Consider the following 19,525-nt stretch of genomic DNA (forward strand, 5'->3'; position numbering starts at 1 on the left):
TAAGTTATTTCGACCTAGAATTGCGTAGCTTATTCCAGTAGAAGGGTACTATCTAGACGCACCCTTTTATTGAACCAATTTCTGTTAGTCAGAGAGACCTCAGCTCTGGTTACTCAAAAGTTTGTGTCTCTCACCAACAGAAGTCAATCCTTTAAAAGATATTAGTTTACCACCTTATCTCTCTAATATTCTGGGACTGACGAGGCTACCACAATATTGTGAATTCATTTCAGTTTCACTGAATTGTTTCATGGGGGGGAAAACAAGCCCCAGACCAGACAAATTCCCCAAGAAGTTAAAAAGTTTTGTTGTGATAGTTTTGAAACAAAATATTTTGATAAGCCTTGGCGCACTGGGGAAATGGCAGAAGCTTTCTAGGAAAGAATGAGTGCTGTGCTGGTCTTTAGAAAGAGTAAATGGGATATCCCAGGAAATTACAGGCCTGTCAATCTGACTTTGATCTCAGGAAAGATAATGGAGCAGCTGATAAGGGACTTGATTAATAAAGAACTAAAGGAGGGTAATGTAATTACTGTAAATCAACACAGGGTTTATGGAAAATAGATCCTGTCAAAGTGACTTAATATCTCTTTTTTTTGTATACGTTTGGTTAATAATGGTAGGAGTGTTAACATATAAATGCATTTCAATCTGGCTAAATGTAAATGTAGACACCTGGGAACAAAGACTATGGGCTGTACTTACAAATGGGGAGTCTATCCTGGGAAGAATGTCAGAAGGGCCAGACTGGGTCAGGCCAAAGGTCCACCTAGCCCAGAATCCTGTCTTGTGACAGTGGCCAATTCCGGTGCCCCAGAGGGAATGAACAGAACAGGGAATCATCAAGTGATCCCTCTTCTGTCACCCATTTCCAGCCCCTGACAAACAGAGTCTAGGGACACCATTCCTACCTATCCTGGCTAATAGCCATTGATGGACCTAACCTCCAGGAATTTATCCAGTTCTTTTTTGAAGCAGTGACTCTTGAAAAGGTTTGGGGCTCCTTTTGGCTTATGAGTTCTCAAGGACGTCAATGGCCAAAAGAGTTAATGCAACCCTTGGATGCATAAACAGGGGAATCCTGAATAGTAGAGGGGTGGTTTTAGTTCTGTATTTGGCACTGGTGCCACTGCTGCTGGAATGGTATGTCCACTTCTGGGGCCCATGGTCCAAGAAGAATATTGTTAAAGTAGACGGGGGGCAAAGGAGAGCCATGGGGATGATTAAAGGTTTAGAAAACAAGCCTTGTAGTGCTAGATTCAAAGAGGTCAATGTACTTAGCTTAACAAAGAAAAGGCTCAGAAGTGATTTGATTACAGTCGATAAATACCTACCTGGGGATCAGACTTAGAGGCCAAAAGGGACCATCGTGATCATCTAGTCTTGACTTCCTGCACTTCACCCACCCACCTATTTAACAAACTTAAATCTAGCAGAGAATGTTATAACATGACCCATGGCTGGAAGATGAAGCTTGATAAATCCAGACTGAAATAAGGCTTTTTTTTAACCAGTGAGAGTAATTAATCATGGGAACAATTTCAGAGCATATTCTCCATCGCTGACCATTTTAAAATCAAGCCTGGATGTTTTTCTAGATGAGCTTTAGGAATTCGTTTGTGGACACTCCCTGGCCTGTGTTACACAGGAGATCAGACGAGATGATCCCAAGCAGCTGGAAGTTGACTTTAAGGGTGTGTCTAAACTACATGGCTCCGTCGATGGAGCCATGTAGATTAGACTGATCGGCAGAGGGAAATGAAGCCACGATTTAAATAATTGTGGCTTCATTTAAATTTAAATGGCTGCCACACTCTGCCGACCAGCTGATGATCAGCTGTTTGTCGGAAGATCGGGGCAGTCTGGACGCGCTGCAGTCGACAAGGAAGCCTTTGTCGACCGGCGCAGGTATGCCTCGTGAAACCAAGTTTGCCTGCGCCGGTCGACAAAGGCTTCTTTGTCGACCACGGTGCGTCCAGACTGCCCCGATCTTCCGACAAACAGCTGATCATCAGCTGGTTGGCAGAGCGCGGCAGCCATTTAAATTTAAATGAAGCCGCGATTATTTAAATCGCGGCTTCATTTCCCTCTGCCGATCAGTCTAATCTACATGGCTCCGTCGACGGAGCCATGTACTTTAGACACACCCTAAGTGCTGAGCCCCTTGCAAGGTGGGAGGAGACTTCACACCACCCCTCCACCCCCAAACCCTGATTGGCCTTGGGGTGTGGGAGTGGCAGAGCCTCTGCAGGCGGGATCAACTCGCTTGGTGGGCTGGATCTGGCCCACGGAGGCCCTTTTGCCCACCCCTGGTTAACCCGGGCTTGCTAAAGAGACCCTCAGCTTGACTAGCTCTATCTGCCTTTTCTGATTCATTAGTTTCCGTAATACAAACGTTCCCTGCTTGTTTTCAGCAGGGAAATATGACAGTGACGTGAGAGTGCCGTTCCTCCACGCCCTGCCCGGACCTCTGTGATTCAGCCTGCCTCTCCCAGCAAAGGATGCGGGGGGTGGGGGAGAGCAGATTGAACATCAGTGCCTGGCCAGGGGGCAGCTGCCATGTGCAGGTCAAACTAAGTTCCCCTTCCTTGAGTTCTTGGGCACAATATGCAAAATGTAGGGGTTGGATGCAGCGAGGTTAATTTTCAACCCTGGCTGTCCCAATAGGATGGGCAAATTCCCCTAAACTACGCACATTGGATGCCTATTTCAAACACCCACATACCAAGTGAAATGCCCGAAGGTGAGATTTTGAGGTCTTGTGTGTAGAAATAAGGCATTAAACTGTTGAAAGCTCATTTTAAAATAACTTCCCAAGCAACATGGTGGGGGTGTAAGAAGGGGGCGGGGGAATCAAGCTCCTATGGAAATGAACCATTCGGTCCTGGCTGAAGTCTTAGCAACATGAGTAGTTCACAGCCCCCTCCGATTCCTTCTCACCTCAGCATTACCAATAAATCCCCGTTTTTGGCATCCCCAGCAGTGGGTATGCATAGTAATGGAAAGGAAATGCAGGGGAGTTTAAGCTGTAGGCAACACATCTATACTGCAGATCAGCAGTTTTCAAACTTTTTTTCTCATGACCCAGTTGAAGAAAATTGTTGATGCTGCAACCCGACATAATTTGACTGGAGCGCAGGCTCCGGGGTGGGGCCGACGTGGAGAGCTTTGGGGTGCAGGAGGGGGCTCCAGCTTTGGGGGGGGGCAGGGCTGGGGCAAGAGGGTATTATCTCGATCGGCTCCCAGTCAGTGGTGCAGTGGGGGAGGGCTAAGGCAGCTTCCTGCCTCTCCTGCACCACAGACCATGCTGTGCCCAGGGGCAGCCAACAGCAGGTTCTAGCCAATGGGACTGAAGAGCTAGTGCTTGGGGCAGGGGTAGTGTGGGGAGCCCTGTGCACTCTCTTCCCTTCCCACCCACCACCCCCGGCACGGAGCCAGGCCTACTGCATAGTCTGCGGTACCAGGACAGGCAGGGAGCTGCCTTAGCACCTGCACTGGTCACCTGATCCCCCTGCAGCAACGAGCCCCAGGCCCCGACATTCCACGATGCGGTACCGGGCTGTGACCCATAGTTTGAAAACCAGATAAGCTGAGCAGAGAGAAGCTGCATAGTTTGGAACGTGTACAGTTAGTTTGGACAAAGCCCTGCAGAATTCATGGAAAGTTGCTATTCTCCACAGCAGCTGTTTGCTCATGATGGCTAGAGATTTCTGATTCTACATGTGGTTTTGCTCTATGATAGACTCAAATGGGCCACGTGTTCTACGGGCAGTACATCAGCGGAGAGTCAGACCCAGATGAATTTAAGGAGACTGTACAACTTGAGCTGTGTCCCATAGAGCACTCATCATTACTCCCCTTTTAAAGGACTAGCTCATTTTCATCTCTCCCGGAAATAGCCCCTCCTCACCCAATGACACTAACTGTTGGTTGCTTTGATTTACAACCTAGATACTGGAACTCCCTAAGGAATCTCGTGGTATCCTTGCTGAACTCCATGAAATCCATCATCAGTTTGCTCTTCCTGCTTTTCTTGTTCATTGTGGTGTTCGCTCTACTGGGAATGCAGCTCTTTGGAGGACAGTAAGTCTAGTGGTCGTTGAGATGTTTTCCTCACATCAAAGCCGTCTCGTGGAAGGCAAAAGACTGAGGGGACTGGATGGCTCAGAGGATTTGCAAATCTGCTTGAAATTCTTTCGTGCGGAAAAATTTCTTCCTGGAACGTAGTTTAATCAAACCTGAATTTTGTTATGAGACAATACCAATTCCAATGACTAATTTCGGTTTTCCAAAGCAACATGCCACAACAAGCATTTTTTGTTTCAGATTGGCATTTTGAAAGAAAAGAGCATTTGTTTCATCTAAAGGGACTGTTGTCATTTTGTTCTTTTAACATTTTAGGTTAAAATGGCCATTCCTAATTCAATTTAATTTATTTTCAGTTTGGATATTTCTGGTTTACAACTTTTGGAATTATTCCACAAAAGTTTTTGGTATTATGATTTTTCAATTCCATTTAGGAATGGAAATTAATTTTGAAATGTTGATATTTCCAGTGAGATGTAAATACTGTTTTCTTAACAGTTCTGCTAAACACACCTCTCTTAGGCTAAGTCTACATGGTACTTTTGTTGGTAAAGACACATCCCTGGCCAACAAAAGTTTTACCGATGAAAACCATTGGTGCGGACAGGAGACACTCTCCCTCTAACTCCAGGGCATAAGGGCAGCCGTGGGGCTCTGTGCACTGCCCCTGCCCCAGGCACCAGCTCCCCTTGGCTGGGCACCACAGCTCCCCTCTCCTATCTGACTCCACCCCAGAGCCTGCATCCCCAGTCCGGAGCCTGTACATCCTTCCACACCCCAACTCCTTGCCTCAGTCCAAAGCCCAGAGTCTCTTCTGCACCCCAAGCCCCACATCTCCATCCCCTTGCTGGGAGTGGTTTTATTTTGTCAGTGAGACAACAGAGCAGCTCCACGGCGTGCCTTGCAACGGCCAGGCTAGCAGCACAGGTCTGGTGCTCGAAGCTGCACCATGTAGACCTAATCATCCTTAAGATACCACCTCCCATCCTGAAACTGACCAGATTATCCCTCTCTGTAGCAAATATTGTCTTCTGACTCTGGCGATAGAGAATTACGAGAGCGTAGGGGTTTTTTTTCCCGCTGCGTCATTTTAATTTTTAAATTTTATTTCCTGTGTAGATTTAATTTTCAAGATGAAACGCCGACCACCAACTTCGATACGTTCCCTGCTGCCATCCTCACTGTGTTCCAGGTAAAGCTGCCTCCTTGCTTAGGTGTGCACTTAGAAAGGAACTGTTCAGATACCTTTCTGTTCCTAATGGAGGGGACATCCTTCAAGCTACCTGGAAAGGAGAAAGAAATTTGTTTGCTCGTAGCCTCACAGTGTGCGGTTGGTGGGATTATCATGCACATGAAATGATTCATTGCAATAAAGGCCAAGGGACTCTGAAATTCAGGCAAACTGAATTCTTTTACTGGGAAAATGGACGGCTGCTTTGCACAGACAAAGCGTCATCTCCGGACGATGGGAGACCCTCCAGCATTCTTCATGAGCTCACCTCCGCTGTACCTTACGCTGCAATGGGACTACTCATGTGTTGTTCTCTGCCCAGCATCTGTAATGGCATCATGTAGCAAACGAGGTGCAATGACCCATTTCCTCCTGAGGGTGCCGAGAATTAATGAGAGTTGCGGGAGAAGGCCCAAGGCAATGAGAAAACAATAGAGCAGTTTGCACTATCAAGATTGAAGGATAAGATTGGCTAAGAATGAAAACCAATGGGAGTTAGTTAGGGTTAGACTCTTAGAACCCTCGGGCTGAAAGAGACCTCAGGAGGTCATCAAATCCAGCCCCTGTCCAAATCAAGACCAATCCCAACTCAATCAACCCAGCCAGGGCTTTGTCAAGCCGAGACTTTGGTCCTGCTTTGGGCAGGAGGTTGGACTCGATGACTCCTGAGGTCTCTTCCAGCCCTAGGATTCTGTGAGAGCCAGGGAAGAGTTATCGGCTCTGGGCCACGTGGCAAGTCAGTATGGGGGAGCTGCAGCTCAGGCTTTCAGGGCCTCGTTCTTCAGCTGCTCCGTGCCTGGCATGTTTACAGAGTTATGGAAATGGGAGGGACACACCCAGTTCTGTCTGAGACAGCAAGCGAGCGCTCCTTTGCCTCTGGAGAGCCGTGAATGGGGGGAGGGGCACACGCTCTGCATGGATGCTGGCAAGGGCTCAGGCTGAGATGTTGGGGTTTCCATCTAGATCCAAACTTCTCCAAAGTGCAGTGAGGCCTGAATCCAGAAGTGGCAGACACTTCCTAAAAGGGTGGGGGGCACAGCGCCCAAACTGTAGCCCTGCCCCCATGTTGCCCCTTTTCCTTACGCTCCTGCCTTGGCGCAGCCTTTCCTGAGGTCCTGCCCTGAGCCACTTCTTCCCCCATGATTCTGCTCCCCGATTGCTCCTCTCCCCCCGTCCTCCATTGCTCACCCTTAAAGCTGGTACCCCCCCATTCTGACACCCCTGCCAAGATCGGCTGTTCCAGTTCATGGTCCTCCCAAGGCAAGGACAGTCCTGTGCTTAAAGCAGAGGATTAGGCTTTTAGAGACCTGGGTGCTAGTCACAGTTCTGTTATTGTTTCACTGTGTCCTTGGGTAAGCTGTGTCACTATGGGCCTCAGTTTCCCCGTATGGGAAGGGAGGATTATAGGACTCCCCTTCACTGAGATGTTCCGAGTTTCACTGTGTTAATATTTGCAAAGTGCTCTGAGCTTCTTCTGAGGGAAAAGGTATTGTCAGAGACGGTGCTCAGCTCCAGATAGCAATGTCCCCAGACTCTGGGGCCGATTTGACTGAAGCCAATTAGTAATTTGGGGGAAATTGTCGTAGTTCCTTGTTTCCTATCATGTGACAAATTCACCCTGCAATAGTGCTCCTGTGGGTTGACAGTGAGTTTTCTGCAGATCATTAATGAAATTTATGAGTAAGTAAGTGAATTAAAAATGGCTAAAATGGTAACACAAGATAAACTCAGTGCTACCTTGTTGGTTGCATCAAAGTGATTTGATGTCATGTTTCCCCCCCACCACCAAACGCACAAGTCTTCAGAACACTGTAATAAGGGCTCCCAAGCCCACCATTAGAGCTTACATCTGCCTCAGTTTCCCTACTCTCTACCAAGCCAGGTGGCCAACTCACTGGTCAATGGATGTAGCTGATGATACTCCCACAAGTGCCAGTTTTACAGTCCCTTTTCCCAGCAAAGCATTTATTACCCAGATACAAATGTACATCAACATCAATTGAAACAGGTAAACCCTCCACCCCCCCCGTCCCCTCCTAAGGTTTCAGAGAGTTTCTGCTGCTATCCACACAGCAGGTGTGCCCAGCTAGGTCTTTCACCTACCTTCATGGAAAGCCCTCCCCTCCAGATTCTCTCTCTGATGTCAAATATGCTATAGGAGCCATTCAACTCCCTTTGGCTCTCCCTCTGAACTCAGGCTGCCTTTTGTATCCCAGCGGGATTGTTTTGAGTCACAGTCTCCTACCATGTGACCCAAGGCTTTGTAGCAAATTGCTGCATCTCTGTACTCAGGCAGTCGGGTCGCACGCATTCAGCAGCTCAGCAAGAAGGGTTTACAACCACCATAAACACAGACTGCTTACAAACCAGAGAGGCCTCTGTTCGCCATCCATGCAGCACTACGTGAGGGTTGCCAATTAAATAATTCTGTGCCACCAGCTGGTAAGAGGTACACCACTGATGCGTGCCTGAGGGGATGTGAAAAATTTAAAAACCACCAATAGACTTAATAGCACCTTAAAGACTAACAAAGCATGTAGATGGTATCATGAGCTTTTGTGGGAACAACCCACTTCTTCAGAATACGGGAGTATTAGAAGTCTGGATACAAGAATAAAGAAGGAAGAAAAGAGAAAGAAAAACGAGGGGAAAAAGAGAGAGAGAGAGAGAGAGAGAGAGAGAGAGCGAGTAGATGTTTCAAGAAGTTACAAGAAGCTGCTAAGATCAATTAGCACCTCCGTTGTTTGGTTGGTTGGTTAAGTCATTAGGATGTGGAAGGTAGAGTGGGAGCCAGCCAATGTCCCTGTTCATACCATTAGCATTAGAATTAAAAATGAAGTTAAGTTCCAGTCCTTCCCTGTGTCTTTGGCTTGGCCTGAGACAATAGTGTAACATGGAGCTCCATTAATGAGCGTCCAGGCAGCTTAAAGGGTTCTCCAACAGGTTTTTGGGTGTTGCCTTTTCAGTTATCTGATTTATGTCCATTGTTCCTTCCCGTAGAGACTGTCCAGTTTGGCCAATATACATGGCAGCGGGGCGTTGTTGGCATTTGATGGCGTAGATCACATTAATGGATGTGCAGTTAAATGGGCCTCTGACATGGTGGCTGATGTGGATGGTCCGGTGATGAAATCACTGGTGTAGATGTGTGGGCAGAGTTGGCACTGAGGGAATGTGGAATGTTGGAGACAGGAGAGCAGTGAACTTTGGCTGCTCTCGCCAGGTTCTTTTCTGAGTTGTATTGCATGGGTGTCTGATGCAGGGTTTAAACTCTCAGTCAAGTCCCAAGTCAGAAAGCCTCTCCATTCAGGACTGCACTTTAAGTACGTGCTTCACTGCTTTCGTTTTGGAAGCCCACCCACGATTGATAACAGGCTCTCTAATTGGAGCAGAATTTGGTCCATTTCTGGGGCTTTCTTATCACTAGATTTCTCTTTGAGGGCCTGTATCCAAGGCCGTGTATATAAATGATGCTTAAACACTTCTGCTCATCTCTCTTTCTTGCTCTCATATTTCCCTCTCCAGATACTGACTGGTGAAGACTGGAATGCAGTGATGTATCATGGGATTGTATCACAAGGTGGTGTCCACTCAGGAATGTTTTCTTCCATTTACTTCATCATCCTGACATTGTTTGGTAACTGTATCCTTGCTCTTGGGTCTGAGTTGTCCATGGTCTCTCAGTGGCAAATGAGCAGTCAGGATTCACGGGCCTCCTGAAGTGCTGGCGTGCAATGTTGTGCAGGGGGTGAGGCCCAAATCTGGGCATCCTGGTACTTTGCGTCTGTTCTGACTCTGCCACTGGCTTACTGTGTGGCCTCATGAATGTCACTTAGGACTTGGCTCTGCACAGACCCGTGCCAAACACTAAATTGGATTTAATTTGTACCTTTTGGTATTTCACTGCAAGTCTGTGTGCAGACACTTACTGAACATTGAGAAAGTCCTATACTGATTGACTGTAAGCCGCGGGAAAAATAATTTAAGATCTAACCAAGTAGGACCTTTTAAAGTAAGCGTGCCCACACACGCACTTACACTGAAATGAAATTCAGTTTCGGCTTTGTCTACAGGACAGCCTATGCGTGCAAGACGTACGTTACTCTGGAGCTATATCTAAAAACCTCAATTTGCGTATCTTTTTCCACTTGTTTTTTCGGAAGAGGCTTTTCTGAAATTTGGCCCATCTACAGGGGCCCAGACTCAGAAAAACCTTCTCTTTCAGAAGATCCCTTATTCCTCATAAACTGATCCGAAAAAGTGGACGTATTCCCTGGACGCGGCAGAGTTTTTCCAGGATACCTCTGGAATAGTCCACCTCCCTGAGTGGTATGAGTTACACCTCATGTGCACAGTGCTAAGTGAGACAAATTGCTTATGCCTCAGGTGGAGGTGGAATTTTATACTCTCCCATCTGCTTGGAGCATCTTTGCCAGGCAGCTGCAGTGTTGTGTGTATCAATCAGCATGGCCTTGGCGAATATTTGGGTATAACCTACCCTGGGATCTCACTGATTCTCCAGTAAAATAGGAATAATAATACTCACCTCTGTGAAAAGCTTTAGGGTCATTGGATGAGAAGTTCTATAGCAGGGTGCCTGAAAGGGCTAATCAGAGTTTCTCTCAACCACCTCCCATGGGATCAGCAAAGCTGTCTGGGAATTTGTATTAAGGAGGGCAGAGAGAATAGCTGTTCTGAAACAGTCCATGAAGAATCGTTAGAATCCTTCTTCTTGAGGTGTTTTAGCAGGTTTTATTTTTCCCCCCCCCTTTGGGGTTCTGTATTTTACTTTTATATATATGTGCGTGTGTATAGGTATATATCGTGTTTTAAAAATGTTATAAGCCGCGTCGAATATTTTAAATAGAGAGGCAGGGTAAATATATTTTAAATAACAAATAAATAAATGAATTAGGTCCTTCGTTCTAGGGGCAAGGTGAGAGAGCATGTTGGAAGCAGCACACCAGCCTTTCATTGTGCATGTTCCTCTGTATTCAGCAGGAATATGACAAGAAATGGCCGATTAACTGGCATCCATGTTGTAGGTGTCACGTAAGTGGCCATCTTTGGAATTACCTGGCTCTAATGCAGACTGTTAGTGAGCACTACACGGAGAGTGGCTTGGTCTTTGCACTGGGGGGTCCATCTCATGCCAGGCAGAGACAGACCCCTCTGGAAATAGAAATATTCCAAAATTGGGACTGTAGTTTCGGAGAAGGAAGATCTCTGGATCCTTAGGGCACAGCATTTGAAAATGTAATCACGTTGACAGAGAGATTGGCAGAAATAGACTGGCTTTTAACCTAAAGAGACTGAGACCTACTGCTTTAAAAAGATACAGATTCCATTCTTGTCCCTTTCTCCCCTTCTCCCCACCCTCGCCAATTCTCTGCTTCTATACAGGGATGCAACTCCACAGAATTTGTTAGTTACATCAGCATAAAGCTTGTGGACTGGAGTGGCGAATCAGGACTGTGGTATAGTTTCCATAGACTGTTGTTCAGTTTGAGATCCACCAAACGACAGATTCTCTTCCCTGCACCAGCCCCTTTTAAGCTAAGGGGAGAAGGGAGAGGGATTCCCCCAGCAGAGGAGCTGTGCAAGGTATTGCCGAAAGCAGAGAAAGCAGACGAGGGGGTGGACAGAGCGCTGTGTGCTCTGCATAACCCATAGAAAGCTGTGCAAGGCCGCTGTCCCTGGGACTAGCCTCACATGCATCTGGAGCCACTTCATTACCTTGAGCAGCCTGGAATTAGGGAGACACCAACGCCATAGAGACTTTCTCCACACTGTCCCAACCTGCTTGGGGAGAGACCTTCCCTTTATGAAATGCTGTGTGGGACATGTGGCAAGGGAGAAGGAGAAAGGGTTTCCCACTGGTAAATACCCTGTTTCCTATACTGTACATTTCTCTGCTAAATGCCTTCCGGGGCCAACATCATGTTCTTTATATACTCCAGCCACCCATCCATCCCACTTCCCTGTATGTTTCCACCTATACTCCTTTTAATGTGTCTGAAACTCCTCTTCCATGCCTGCTGTGCTCTGCCAAGAAGGGACACTTTAAAATCTTCATGATTGATTTAATTGAATCCAGGAAATATCTTTGGAGGTAGTGAGGAGACTAGATGATAAAGGGTTGTATTAAAATAATAGTCATTATATCGAACTGTGAAACATGATTAGCAGCTCAACTAGCTTTATGGGGTGAGCATCCCCAACCAGGAGAATTTTGCATATAAAAGGGACCTCATGCTGTGGAACTAACCACTTTAAAGTACCATTTTAACTGGCAGACGGTTCCATATGAAGATTACACTCAGGGAGAAAGTTTTAAAGGCATTTTAATAGCCTGAGTCTTGTATGAGACACACACGGTAGGTAAGGAGGTATCTTTTATTGAACCAACTTCTGTTGGCAAAAGAGACAAGCATTTGAGTTACTCTTTCAGGCCACGTTCCTTATCTAGTATTGGTGTTCGTTCATTTTCATTATTGCCCATTTCAGTGCTCAGTAAATGCCTCCGGTATTCTGACTTAGCTCATCCAGGAGAGTCACCAAAAGTTTGCTTCTCATGTCAGTGTTCTGCAGTCTGAACTATGTGCCATACACCCTGTAGTGCAGACAGAGGAATCCTGAGAGTGCTAGATCCATACTCAAATATGCTATGTTGCGAGCGATTCTTTAATTCTCTGTGACTCCTGCAGGGGAAAGTGAGTTTGCTGCAGTGGAGTTTTTGCACAAATAAATTACACAAGAGGAGAAAGCCAGCTGAAAAGTATTTGTGACATGAATGACACCGTAACAAAGCTAATTCATCCCAACAAAGTTCCTGGACCAGGTTTGGATGTGAGAAGCCATACACTGTTGTCAGTCTGGAAGGAAGCCATTGACTTTGATGGAGGCACTCCCAATTGACACCAATGGAAGTGACATCACAATAGAGCTTATTTTGTCTCTGTAGAATATGTCATCCTAAGTGTCTCAGACCTGTATAGTTTGATAGAGTACTTTTGGGATTACTCGCCTCCCTAGCCATGTGACTGTATCTCCAATTAACATTCATGAGAATCTGCACAGATTGGGAAGAACAGATGTGAGGAATGTTGTTTGGTTTTTGTTGTTCTGTTTTTAAAAATCTCTTTTTCCCCTTGATCACCAGGGAACAGCAGTGGTAAGCCCGTTGACACACCTACCAATATTTCAAAAAGGGTTTCAGTGAGGTTGCTGCCACCTCTGTTTTTCATTGTAAGACATTTTTAATGCTCCTGGCATGCAGGGGGCATTCGTTTCATGTATCAAAGAAAATTGAACCATAACTTTCAAATGGTTTATATTATCTCAGGTACAACATAATCAGAAATGTCTGAAAATGAGTTATAATTTTAGTTTGCCAAAAACCAACCAACCTTGCCTAATATTTTTTGAGATGTTAAACAGTTGGAGGTGTAAGTGAATATAACCTGAGGTAATAGGATGTTGGTAGGATACGGTACATCTATTATCCTGTGAGGAACAATCCTGCACTGCCCAGATCATGGATTAGATAGGACAGATAATATTTCTTCTATTTCTAATCCATCAATTAAACGGACTTTGTAAATTACTTTTTAAATTATAATTTTGCTCCCCCCTCCCCCGGGTCATTTGCAAGACCCTCTTAGAAGCTTGGAAGGGACACTTCTTTCTCAATCTAGATTTTTTTTTCATTAAGAAAATACTAGTTTACCACCAATTTTTCCCATGGGCATTATCACCAGCCCTGAAATTTTCATCACTGATATCAGCTCAGCTCTGGGAATAGGTTTTCTTAGCTACAGTGCACTCTGTTTGGGAGGCTGTGCAGTAGCAAAGCAAAAAGACATTTCTGTTCCTGGGTAAAGACAGGCTTTATTTTCAGTTTCTCAGAACAACCGTTTGATGGATCACTGCTTAGGAGAAGGAGGCTGGAAAGAAATGGACCAGGTGTCCTGTTATCAGTTGGGGGTGGGCTTCCAAAACAATGTTTTGCTGCTACCCCACCTCCTTCAGTCATAAATTCCTGCTGGTCTGTGAGCACATCACTATGCGCAGAACTGGCCAAAGAATTTGGTGGGGGGGGGGGAGATGATTTTGCAGGAATCTGTTTTGTTTTACATCAAAATGTGATGAGTGAATGTATCAACTGCCGCTTACTTCAATAGAGGAGCACAATTGTGGATATATTTTCAAGGCTCTTTGCAAGCAAAAGGCTAGAAACTGACTTTAAAAAGTTCAGCCAAAAAGATCACCAAACCCTGAGATTTGTGTTTATATCGTATGTCACAAAATCCAGGGGCTGGCTCTGTTTTAATAGTCTTAATTAGGGTGGCACTCTTGGGATGGAGAAAAGAATTGGGCCTGGTACAAAGTGAAGCCTTGTGTGTATTCAGTGTGGCTCTGTAAACAAGTGCGACTTTGAATATAATCAAGCCCCAGAGAGGTGTCCTAAGTGAAACGTCAAGGCCAAATCTATTCCTCCAAAGCAGCCTGTGATTCCCCTCTTTTGAGCGCTATGGTGTGAGGACAATGCAGAGCAAAGGGTTCTCATTTCACCTAATCAGTGGATTGTGTTAACCTGTCCAGGCCAATACAGCCTGAGCTAAATGCTGATGCTGTGCATGGTGGTTGGTACAAACCAGGGCTCCTGCCAAGGTATTAAGGTGACTCGCATGGTCCCAAAGTTCCCATTTTATCAGACTGCACCAGTTGGAAGGTGGATCAAAATAGCACATGCCATTAAAAGATACATTGGCCGTGGTTAACAACACTATCGCAGGGGACAGAATGGAAGGCAGCTTTGAGACTGCCACTTCGCTCCATTGGGTGCCCGCATCGGGTGCTTGTTGGGGGCATTTCGAAAGCATCCGAAGCACTGGCGAGGAAGTCCCGCTAGCCCGAGTCCCTTAAAATGGCAGCAGCGACTGCTGACGGCAGTAATGCAGCTCACAGCTGCCACTCCATTTTGTTAAATTAGAACCTCATGTTCCAATCAGCACTTAAAGGGGAATTGGGAAATTAGTCTCTTTTACATCTAACGTTAATGGAATTCAGACATCTGTCAAAAGCGCAGTCATTAAGGAGACAGCACTGTGGGTAGGGAATGGCTGTTTCGGAGGTGGTGGGTTTTTTTTTCCCCTGACTTGACTCAGCTAGAAGAATATTTTCTCACCCATTTCCCCTCTCTGCCTTGCCTGCAAATGGGAAGGAGCCATTTCCAGCTTTTCGCAGAGCCAGGGAGATCATCTCTACAGGGTATATGCCGCTGTCTGACATGACAGCCTGATAGAACGACTCACGTTGGCACCGTGCTGGTGTGCTAAAAATAGGGGTGTCAACGCTGCTGCTTAGGCTTTCAAAACCTTTTAGGCTGGGTGGGCGTGAGAGCCCAGACTGCAGCATTCACACAGCTAACGTTAGCATGCGACAGGTGGCACCTCTGAAAACCAGCACTCTTTGGTCCGGCAATATCCGTGGTTCTGCCGGACCAGGGATGCTCCTAGACCAGAGAACCCAGGAGCCTAAGGGCAGGAGGGCTAGCTGGGGCTGGGGCAACAGGCGGTAGGTTTGGGGGCTGGTGACAGGGAACCTTCCCCAGTCCAGCAAATTCTCTCCTTTGGGACCAGTCAGGTCCTGACCATGTCAGACCAGGGAGGTCTAAGCTGCCTGCTACAAATCTGTAAGCCTGGACAGGGATGCTCACTCCCAGCTGCAGGACAGGCATGTCCATGGAGGCTGACAGACCTTGTGTGGCTTTCTCTCGCTCCGTAGCTCACCGATTGACTAAATACAGCCCCTGTGGCCTAGTGCCGTGATGCAGGGTGATGTTGTATCTGTAAGAAGATTCTTGAGGGACAGGTGGGCTAAGGGTTGGGGCACCTGACCTATGGCCCCTCATTTTCCTAACTAAGGTGCCTCAGTATATTAGGTAGTGGGATAGAGGGATACTGGCCCTCCCTCTCCAATGGGTCCAGTGCAGGGCCCTCTGTGCATCAGGCCCTGCTCTGAGTAAGACTTTTGGGATGGTCCCCAAGATACCATTGCTGGAGCTCAGGGAGCTCTCGGCACGTCCCCAATGTGTCCCTAAGCCAGGGAACTTTTTTTCTGTCTGGGACACTGACTCACAGAAAAAATCAGTCGGGGGGCCACACAGTGTCGTGAAGAGAGAGAGGCTCAGAGCTTCCCCTAGGCTCCAGGATGGGACCAGAAATGAGGGGTTCAGGGTGCATGACAGGGTCTGGGCAGGCACGGAAGAAGGTGAGCTCCATCTGGGGATGTGGGCTCGTGGGTAGGGCTAGGGCCAAGGAGTTTGGAGTGGTGGGGGAAGGGTGGGAGAAGGTTCAGGTTCAGGCTCCAGGAGGGAGTTTGGGTGCAGAGAGGGGCTCAGAGTTGGGGTAGGAGCATGGAGCAATATTTCCTATACGCTGAGTGCTTGGGTGGACACCCAGGAGAGACCCAAGTGCCACCCAGCTGATTAGCAGAGCACCTACAGCTTGTATTTCTATTGGTAGTGCACATCCACACTTGCCTTGGTGCACATAACAAAATTTATTCCACATATGGATGGAAAAAAATAGAGGGAACACTGGTGAGGGGTCTGGCAGGGGATTCTGACCTGGGGCAGGTGGTTGGGGTGCAGGAGGGGGCTTGGGGCTCACATTCCTTAAGTGGCTCTGGTGGGGCAGAGCACTGGGGCTAAGGCAGACTCCCCGCCTACCCACTGTGTCCCCATGCTACTCCCAGAAGTGGTCACCATGTCCAGACACTAGACAGAGGGGCCAGGTGGCTCTGTGGAGTGTGCACTGCCCGCACCTGCTGGTACCATTCTCACAGCTCCCATTGGCCATGCTTTCTGGCCACTGGGAGCTCTGGAGCCAGCTCCGGGGTAGGGGCACTATGCAGAGCTTTCCTGATCGCCCCTTCTTCTAGGAGCTGCAGGAACATGCTGATGAGCTGGTGCTCCTGACTCCAGGGCTCCCGCACCGAGACTTGCCATGGATCAGATGAAATGAAGCAGCAAGCTGGATGTGGGCCACGGGCCACAGATTCTCTACCTTTGCCCTAAGCAGAAGGATGGTACAGAGCCAGCAGCTCCAGCTTTATCCCACCACAGGTCCTCTGGACACAGAGGAGTCCCAGTTGCCCTATTAGGACAACTGCCTGAGCAATGCAAAGCACCCACTTAGTCCAAGGTTTCCATTCATCCTGTCTTAGTTGCAGCTGCCGTGGAAGGGTATGCTAGCGATGCTACACACCCTTCCTCCTTCCCATCCACCTCTTTATCTCCCCTTTTCTGCCTCATTGCTTTCTCCCATAAATCATTTGTTCCCTACAGCAGGGCCATATGCAGCTTTCCCAACTCACAGACCGCACCAGCAGAACCAGCCTCGTAGTTTAATTACTTTCTGTCTGCTTAAAATTCCTTCAGGCATTTCAATGGGTTCTGGTATATTTTCAATTCCTCTCCTGAACCCTTGAGCAACAGCTCTTATGTCAAGCAATGACAGTGTTGTGCTCTGGTGGAGGAAGCAACCTCTCTCCATACACTCAGGGATATGCACACACCGATCCACTTGCGTGCACACCCACGGAGAGTTGTAAAGGACTTTGGAATTCTGAGAGGAAGAGCACCACATATATGCAAGATCCTCTTCATTATCATGTCAGGGTCTCAGCCGGTGGATCCATCACTACTTCAGACAGCCATCAAGAGCTGAACTCCCTGTCATATAGCTGGCATTTTCACAACCCTGTGGTATTCTTTCTGAGACACAATTTCGGGTCTGTGGGCTTATTTTGCTTTTCATTTTGTTTTGTTTGCTATATGTGCCCCATCTTTTGTGCCTGTATGATCTGATTTTTAATTTATCTTTTGCTTTATTGCAAACTAATATCTAAAATGGTCACAATAACAATAGGAAGGGGCATGGAGTAGCTCAAGTCATAAGCAAAACTGAAAGTGTTCCTCCTAATAATAAATAGAAGAAGAAGAATTGAGAGAACTCATTGTATGTGCCAATGATTGCTGTATTGACTTTGTGATGTCATATTTTCCTCTAGCTAGTATACAATTTTGCAGTGAGAAAAATTTTACTTAGTAACCTATTATCTTTTTAGCAGCAACCACTGAACAGTAGAGATGGGATAATTGTCTCCAACCAAACCGTTTTTCAGCTCATGGTTGATATTTAAGCAAGGGGGAGTGAGGAAGACCAAAAACAGAGGGGTGTGTGTTTGTGTCAGTGTGATGGACAAGAGAAATTGGATAGGAAGGAACGGATGCAACAGTGATGTCTCCAGCATGGTGGAATAGGCTCTCAGTGACAAGGCTGGGTAATTCGTAACTGGATTGACAAAGCACTGGAGAATATTCAGTAGGGTGCAGCCCTATGTGGAAAAGGGGAACTACATTTTTCCATTTTCCACGTCTGTAATACTATGATGGTTGCAGGCAGTGGGGCAAGAGGAAATCCAGGTTATGGAATATAGATGGAAGGCTATTTAACCCATCACTGAGTAAAGATTTTTCCTTAGCTGCTGCTTAAAGACACACTCCTGAACGTCTTCTTGGCTATTGCTGTCGACAATCTTGCGAATGCACAAGAGCTGACCAAGGTATGTATGGAACGCCTGGTGCTTCGAACCGTACCTGTGCCGGAGGGACTGTGGCATGCGATCTCCAATCTGCAAATGTGACACATGAATTCTTATCGTGTTCTCCCCGGAAACCCTTGAATTTGGCATATGCCATGGAATTGTCCTGCTCCAGCCAACCTGTGGTAGCCCTGAGATTTCTGTACAAGTGCTATGCACCTGTTGCAACCTTCTTTCCCCACTTCCATTGTTTAGGGAGTTGATTGTGAAACACGCATTTCTTTCTGCTTAGTAATGACGACCTGTGCATGTTCATCTTCGTACCCCTGAGCCTTTCTTATTCTTTAGATGGTGATGACGATGAAGTAGAGAGCAAGCACTTTTCCTTCCTATCACACAAAAGGGCCTCTGGCTAGTTCCAGGAGCAATGGGGAACCAGTTGAAGGTTTTTATTGGACTTAATAGCATATTCTGAATTTCTCACCTGGGGAAATTCAGTGATTCGTGTCCTATTGCCTAGTTTGGTGTTTCATGCTCATACATCTCAGCTTGCTGAATCTCAACACAAATCAGAGCATTATAACCCTCCAGGCAGGTCTGTGGAAAGCTAGTTGCAAAAGACTTTTATGGAGTTTCAGTCAAGATATTAACACCTGCATGCCCCTTGGCAGAGGCAAGAGAAGTTTGACATACAAGCTGGCAGAATGGCAGGGCCTGGCAAGAACTTAAAATGAAGCTGACGTAGCTGAAGTAAGGTGAGGGCCTGAAACAAAACCCATGTAGCACAGACCTGGTTGGAGGCCTGAGGACCTCTGTAAAACAGTAATTGGTGCTGGTCATAAGTTGCAAGACCATTCCTAAAGGATGGTACCACCAGCTCGTTAAAAGGACGTTGGTCCCCACACTCCCCTCAGATACCGACCCAGGTTCAGGAAAGGGTCTAAAATGACAGCATGATGGATAGAAATGTTCCAATTGAACCATTGGGTGCAGGGGGATGGGCAATATCTAAGTAATGTCAGAGGGTGGCAACCTGACATGTCAGGAGTGATGTGTAACTTGTTTGCACCTGTATATAAAGTGGTGTCTTGGAGGGGCTGTCTTTGTCAATGATGGAGTCCCATATCACTCCTATCACTGACTGAGCTGGTCCATTGTCAGAGGGTACAGACGTGTGGTGGACCAGTAAAGTCTGCTGACAACTATTATTGTACTTCATTTGACAATAAACCAAGCCAGGGCACCTTCAACCCTGATCTAATTTTGTGGGTTTTGGGAGTTCATTGTGTTGACTACTTGTGCGAGTCAACACCCCACACATGAATGAGCACACATGCAGGCAGCCAAATGTTTATCATCATTGATGGAGCAGACATCCCGCCAGTAAACCCTGACTATTAGAGTAGCTTTACTCTAAAACTCCATTTTACAATGGAACATCCTGAATGGGGAAGAAAACATATACCCCAAGATCCAACATGCTACAGCTTACCATAGTGTTACTGGGCTGCTGGAGATCATTACTGCAGAGTACTCCATGGCTCTATGGACACATTTCTAGCTCTTTTTTACTGGCGGGTAAAATGAGCACAAAGC

At 46.8% G+C, this 19,525-nt stretch overlaps 1 protein-coding gene across 1 annotated transcript in view; it reads left to right on the forward strand.

The window, feature by feature from the left end:
* Positions 1-19,525, forward strand: part of CACNA1B (calcium voltage-gated channel subunit alpha1 B) — a 458,332-nt gene that overhangs the window by 283,896 nt on the left and 154,911 nt on the right. The window contains exons 15-18 of the mRNA XM_089772976.1: positions 3,952-4,083; positions 5,206-5,278; positions 8,843-8,960; positions 17,883-17,950. Coding sequence (XP_089629102.1) covers positions 3,952-4,083; positions 5,206-5,278; positions 8,843-8,960; positions 17,883-17,950 — 391 coding nt within the window. The remainder of the gene's footprint in view (positions 1-3,951; positions 4,084-5,205; positions 5,279-8,842; positions 8,961-17,882; positions 17,951-19,525) is intronic.

This window comes from Pelodiscus sinensis, chromosome 23 (genome assembly GCF_052426305.1).
Source record: "Pelodiscus sinensis isolate ZL-2025 chromosome 23, ASM5242630v1, whole genome shotgun sequence".
NCBI lineage: Eukaryota > Metazoa > Chordata > Testudines > Trionychidae > Pelodiscus > Pelodiscus sinensis.